At 45.0% G+C, this 7,033-nt stretch overlaps 1 protein-coding gene across 1 annotated transcript; it reads left to right on the plus strand.

Annotated features, from left to right (window-relative positions):
- Window positions 1-268: 268 nt before the first annotated feature.
- LOC103603809 (voltage-dependent L-type calcium channel subunit alpha-1D-like) lies at window positions 269-6,804 on the plus strand (the record flags this gene model as incomplete). Its single annotated transcript, XM_008588389.1, has 3 exons — window positions 269-465; window positions 2,444-2,753; window positions 6,699-6,804. Coding segments are annotated over exons 1-3 (483 nt in total), but the record flags the coding sequence as incomplete, so codon positions are not given.
- Window positions 6,805-7,033: the final 229 nt, after the last annotated feature.

The raw sequence follows: 7,033 nt of genomic DNA on the forward strand, positions 1-7,033 counted from the left end.
GGCCCCCGGGGGCCGGCGGGGCCGGCGGCCGGGCCGGCATCGTCGCGGCGTCCCTCCGCTAGTGGAGGAGACCAAGCCAATTCTCCTTTGCAGCAAAAAATTACGTGTATATATTATTATAATATATACATCTGATTTTATTTTTTTAAAAAGTTTATTTTGCTCCATTTTTGAGAAAGACGGAGCGTGGGTGGCGAGTGTTTTTTTTTTTTAAATTTTTTATAAATTATCCTTATTTTCTGTTATTTGTCCCCGTCCCTCCCCACCCCCTGCTGAAGCGAGAATAAGGGCAGGGACCGTGGCTCCTACCTTTTGGTAACCCCCTTACCCATTCCTCCCCCGTCCCAACGCCCAGCACAGTGCCCTGCACACAGTAGGCGCTCAATAAATGTTCGTGGATGATGATGATGATGATGATGAAAAAAATGCAGCATCAACGGCAGCAGCAAGCGGACCACGCGAACGGTGAGCAGCCAGAGACCGGGCACCCGCTGCCAAATCTCATCCTTGTCATGGTCCTCCTCTTCCCACCCCCTCTTCCTTCTCCCCCCCACCCCCCATCTCCGATGCGCTGGGTGTGTTGAGGGGGTTGGCGAGGATGCTTCTAGCTCGGTCTCATCTACACAGAGCCGGGAGATGCGTGACAGCCACTCGGTTCTCCCCTTCAGGCCCTGAATGTCAGAGTTAATTCTGCATTTGTGGGGTGGGGGCGGCCGTGAGTATGTAGAGTACTGTGCAGCCGGAGGGGCAGCGAGTCGAGGTGATTCGGGTTCAGTGTCCTCAGGCTCAACTTTCCTCCAGTGTCCCCGAGCGATGGAAGGGGGGCTGTTAGTTTTCAGCCTGAGCCCCCTTTCCAGCCTCTTGTCGCCTTTCCCTCCTCCCACGCCCCTGGTTTACTAGGAATAAGGTCCCTGGTGGCATTCGTAAAATTCTAGGATTGCCCGGTTTTACCCTTCGCGCCGGTGGGTGAAGCACACCCCTCCCGTCGCGGGGGAGGCCCGGGCTCGGCATCTGGGGGAAGGGGTCGGGTGGAGCGTGTATTCCTGCTCCCAGCGCCGGCTGTGCACACGTCGGTAACCTAGCAATGCCCGGGGAGTCGCTGCCGCTGTGGGGCTCCCCTCCCCAGCCCCGGCCCGGGCACCACGTGCAGTTTCCACGCCGTCCGGGGCTGGGTCGAGGGAGGCTGGAGCAGCTCCTGGCTAGCCAGGCTCTCTTTGGAGATTGCCGGTGCCCCCCCAACCCCGGTTGGCTCGAAGCCTTTCCGGGTAAGCGCTCTCCAAGGGAAAGGCTTGGCACGACTAATCCCCGGACTCCGGGCTCCGATTGACTGCTGCCAGCCCGCTCTGCCCCCTTCTCAGGCTTACTGGGCAGGCAGACATGTGCTTGCGTTGACTCTTTACTTAGCAATAATTGGTTTTGCAAACGCCCATTTCTCTACCTCTCTGCCACTTCTCTCGCTTTGATTTCTGCCTCAGTGAAGAGGCTGTGGCCGAAGGCTTGTAGGTGCCCGGGAGACCTGCCCGGTGGTGGCCTGACCCAAAGCTGATGGGGGCTTGGCACACGAGGCCCTCTCAGGTTTCTGCCTTGTGTGCACCTGGATGCCAGCCTGCACCAAGGTGATTCCTGCTTAGGCCATGAGGGCCCCTGGCTTAATCCAGCCTGTCTGTCCTAGGTGTAGGGGTGCAGGCTGACTGCCTTGTCTTTCTGGATGCTGCCTTGGCTGATGCTGCTGCAATTTAAAATGCAAAAAAGCCCTAAAGATGTTTTCTGTTTTCAGAAGCCTGTGGAGGAAATGAGTCCCTAGCATCATGAATTTTCATTTGCAGGAAGTGTCAGTGCATAATCTCGATATTTGTTATGGGGCTTTTGGTATTGCCTGGGTGCCAGTGGAGGATTTTTTTTCCATGCTAAAAAATTGCATTTGTGGCAGTGGAAAGATGTTGGAGTAACACCCTGAAAATGATTAAGACTATTGAATTATTGGCACTGCCTTTTTTTTTTTTTTTTTTTTTTTTTTTTTTTTTTTTTTTTTTTTGGTGATCGTGGTAGTTGTTTTAGAGAAAAGCTGTTGTATGTATCTCATTAGAGATAACGGATTTTAAAAGTCAGAAAAGATGTGGAATAGATGTACGAATAACCTCAGTTTGTCAGAAGGAATGAAATGCACTGAAAGACTCCTAGTGAAGACATGGATGTGGAGTACTAACCTGGTTGGTGATGCAGCAATGATCCTGTGTGATTGACAGACCAGAGCTCCTGGGCTTTTCTTGCTCTGGCTGACCAAACTCCTGCTTCTGAAAAATAGGATATGAGGTTAAAATGGAAACATAGGAGTGATTCCCATTGTTATTGATTGGAGACAACCTTTGCTTTCCCTCCCCCTGCCCCATACACTGGATTCTCATTTTTTTTTTTTAATCTTTCTTTTTCTCTTTCTCCCCAGAGGCAAACTATGCAAGAGGCACCAGATTCCCTCTTTCTGGTGAAGGACCAACTTCTCAGCCGAATAGCTCCAAGCAAACTGTCCTGTCTTGGCAAGCTGCAATCGATGCTGCTAGACAAGCCAAGGCTGCCCAAACTATGAGCACCTCTGCGCCCCTACCTGTAGGATCTCTCTCCCAAAGAAAACGTCAGCAATACGCCAAGAGCAAAAAACAGGGTAACTCGTCCAACAGCCGACCTGCCCGCGCCCTTTTCTGTTTATCACTCAATAACCCCATCCGAAGAGCCTGCATTAGTATAGTGGAATGGAAGTATCCTTTTTTTGGGGGAAGTGTTTCTCATTTTCTCTTTTACCATCTGTTCTTTAAAAGGATTTGCTTTCTGGAATGACGCTTACAAAGCCGTAGCAGTTTGGGAATGTGAGCAACAGAAGAAGCTGTATAGAAGGGGTCTCATTGTATATACCTTCCTGTCTGCTTGGGTTGCCGAGCAGTGGCTCTGTGAATATAGTTAGCCTACGGTCTGGGGGTGTGTGAGTGGTGGAGGTGGGGAGTGGCAGCCTAAAACTTCAAAGTGGTTGATAATTAAGGTATGAAACTAACCTTTAGTCATTGGACACTAGAGGGTTAGTTTTAAATCCACTCTTGTTTTTGGGTAGTGGTATGCATTGAACTTATTGCAAATAAGTTATGCTGATTAAAAAAAAAAAAAAAACAGACTGTGTGAGACTCTACTGGAGGTGAATACATTTTGACCTTTAGTGGAATCTTCTCATTTCTGATGTTTGCAATTTGCTTCTGCAACTACGGTTAATGCTAAAGTTGCTTCTAGCCCTGACATTTGGTGATTCTAATTGTTCAAGTAGCTACAAATATGAACAGTTGCTTCACAGGGAGGGGACAACTTTTGATTTTTTTTTTTTGCTGATCAATGCTATGACTTTCTGGAATTTCCTTTTGTCAAGTTCGCAAAAAGCATTTGAAATGTGAGGGTGAGGGAGCCTGTGAAGGGAGAGTTTTGTTGTGCCTCTTTCCCTGAGCCCTTGTGAGTTATAGAACAGCCCTCTCAGTGGAGGAATTTGCAGTTGCTGCCTTTATAAAAAATTCTGTCTGTGTCCTTGGCCTGCAGTTACATTTCTGGGTGTCTCCCTTGTATTTTTAAAAATGAACTCCAAATGCCCCAGGATGGTTGTCATGTCCCAGATCTCAGAACACTATTGTGCTCTGCCTGCTATCCCCTTCCTCAAATCTACAGGCCAGGCCCCAGTTACTCCCATTCCTCAGGAAAGGTTGTCCGAGGCTTTCTTACTGAGCAAATGGCTTTTTAATTAGATGATTCATTTGGTCTGGTTAAAATAAAGCATATCCTTTCCCCAGAAGTGTGTTTGGGGTTGACAGGGGCCTTAGAGCAGTTCCTAACCGTAGGAAGGAGTTTGAATATAGGGCTTCCACCACCAGGCCCAGAAGGATGGAGGGGAGGATGTTGGTGGCCAGCTAGAAAGTGGAGCTGAAACCTCCTTATAATTTGAATACCCAGCTAGGCAGCTATTTGCATGCCTTCTGTCTTAGCTGGCTATTTTCCCTGCTCATGAACAGGAGTTAAAATGAGGTAACTGTCTAGAAAGGTTTTGGAGAGAGTAGCTAACTGCTAGGGCAGGATTCAAGGGGTTTCACGTGCTTTTTCATTTTAGAACAGATGTCTCTTCTCTAGAGTTGAGCTATGGTGTCTCTCACATAGCTGGGGTTGTTTGTGTGTATTTTCTTTTTAAGTTCTTCTCTAGTCTGAGAACAGAACACTTGTGTCAGGCCAGAAGGGAGCTAGGTAAATCAGGGTATGCCTCAGTGGCAGCACAAGTCATGAGCGGTGGCTGCACTTTGCCAGAAAGATCTCCTCTTCCTCAGGTTGACTTGACATGACTCTCAGTAAGCAGAGACCTCTTAAAGGGGTCATTAATTTGATGTGGAGTGAGGTGGGAGGCCCAATGCTGTTTCTTTTTGTGCACAGTAATTTGTACATAGCAATTTATGTTAGGGTTAGGGTTAGTGAGGTGGGAGGCCCAATGCTGTTTCTTTTTGTGCACAGTAATTTGTACATAGCAATTTATGTGTACAGAGTGAATTCCTGGATCACACTCCTGTCTCCCTTTCCTGAGTTGCCAGATGCATGTGTACAGGAATTAGGGGATGTGGCTGCCAATTCAGGGAGAAGCCTGCTTACAAATAGGACAGTTTGCAGAACAGATAGGTCCTTAAATGATATGTGATCCATTTGTTTGTTTTTCAAATGACAGTTTCCTTCTAATTCGGGGGGCAGGTTATAGAAATCCTTTCACAGACAGCTCTGTCAGGCCCAGGCAGCACTGGGAGAGTGAGAGTCTAGTTTGATTTTACAGACAGGCAAGGCACAGTGTCCTGCACCCTGGGGGAGCTAGGGTTTTCTCCTCATCTGAAGGAATTGTTAGGTCAGACCCATCTATTTCTCTATTGCTCTGTTCTGCTTCGCCTGTGAAAAACTTGTGGTAGTGAGATTGTATTTACCAATACCTGGAAACTGAAACTGGACCAACATAAAGAAAAAAACTTGGGGCTATTTCAAAAAGTTCATGGACAAGTGGAATTGAAAGATAATACAAATCTTTCCATGAACTTTTTGAAGACCCCTTGTACACCTTATGTTTAGCCTTCCTGAACAGTGTTACTGTTTTTCAGATTTGCTAGTTTATCATTTAGGTATTGGGAAATTGAAAAGGAAGAATTATGGTGTGGCGGAGGGGACAGACTAAGTGTGTTTCTGTAGAAAATAACACTGGGGCATTGACTTTTAAAATTTCAGCGGGGAGCTGCTAAGAAGAAAAATGAAAAAGATTCTGAAGTTTTCTTATGGTGAACTGTGTAAGAAAACATTGTGTAACATTGGATCCCTGGATAAAAGATTTTATAATTATAATACTAGAGGAGTTAAGAGAATCAATATGAATTAAAGCTAACTGGCTTAAAAACTAAACCCATCAAAATTAGTAAAGGAATAATATTATTCATGTCCTTATTTCAATAAGTTATTGAACTGCTGAGGTTTTATGAAACTCAAAGTATCTCCAGAGAGGTAAGGAGTATATTTGTTTCCTGCAGCAATTTTGGATTTCCCAGAAGGGCATCAGGATGAATGGAGAATAGTCTGTTTATATTTTTGAATCTTCAGTACCACGAGGTATTTAGTTAAACCGGTGGCATTGCCTCTACTGGGTGAATATATGGAGAAGCACTGTTGTAAAATCAAGCCCAGGAATTGTAGATTAGGTTGGTGCTCATGAAACCTCACATTTGGAAAGGCTGAAAACCGAAAGAAGAAAAACAGTCATTTTGGCAGATGTCAAATTTTGTATTGCCAGTTTTGGCAGTGTCTCTTAATAACAGCAGAATGTTTAAGTAAGTATCTGTTGAAGGCTGATCTCAAAGTGATTCTTCCAGACTGACCCCCAAGATTTAGAATTGTTTAAGCCTACCTTAAAAGTGTCTGGTGCTGATTTCTTGTGACTTTCCAATTTAATTTGTTTATAAATTGAACATGGTAACAGCACATTCTAAACTGAGCTCTAGTCCAGCTCTAATCTGAAACAGTTATAGTCATTGATTATTCTAGTAGAGAAAACAGAGGAGGGAGCTAGCAGAAGCCTGGCTAGCTTGTCACAGCGTGTGAGGTATCAAAACATGCATGAGAGAGTCACAGGTAGAATGCAGATGGTCTGAGAGACTTGGCCTGTCCTAGTCCAGACAGGAGATCTAGACTGACCCCACCAAGAACAGCCCCTGAGAAAATGGCTCTAACACATGGAGGCCAGGATCTGTGGAAGAGATTTATCCCATGATGACTTCTTTGTATCTATAACAGCCAGTAATTTAGTAAGGCTCTTGTCACTTTTAAAGCTACAAGAAGCAGAAACCTGGTTCACACAGTGCCTTAATTGGATATACATTCAGGTTTTAATAGACAAGGTAGAGCAGAAGAATGAGTAAAAAATGACCTTTACAGCAGAAGAAAAAGACATGGAGGAGTCATTTGATAGAAAAGTCTACTGTGAGGTGACCACTGACGATTCCTTCTGTTGAAAGCCTCGTAGCTACAGCAGTCAGCCGGAAAATGATGTGTGTATGTCATTTTCATTTTAAAAGTGATTCAGAAGTGATGTGATTGAGAGTGTGATGAGAGAGGTGGTTTATGTTTGTATAACACATATATACCTTAACAAAAATTTTCAGACCATTTGACATATTTATATTATTGGCTATTTTTGCCAATTGTGTGGCCTTAGCTATTTACATCCCATTCCCTGAAGATGATTCTAATTCAACAAATCATAACTTGGTAAGTGTCCTTAGAGTTCCTGCTTGTCCTGGTGTATGGTTATCATTTTGCCTGTATACTGAGGCTGGCAGCTGGCTTTCTGGGTGGTTGAAGTTTACAGCCATGCATGTCATATTTCCTGGAGCTTTGCAACAGTGGTTTTTTTTTTTGTTTGTTTGTTTGTTTTATTTTGTTTTTTCTTTGACCTGTATTCTTCAATTTATACTGAATGAAAGTGTTGAAAGTCATG

This window comes from Galeopterus variegatus, unplaced genomic scaffold (genome assembly GCF_000696425.1).
Source record: "Galeopterus variegatus unplaced genomic scaffold, G_variegatus-3.0.2 Scaffold4800, whole genome shotgun sequence".
Taxonomy (NCBI): domain Eukaryota; kingdom Metazoa; phylum Chordata; class Mammalia; order Dermoptera; family Cynocephalidae; genus Galeopterus; species Galeopterus variegatus.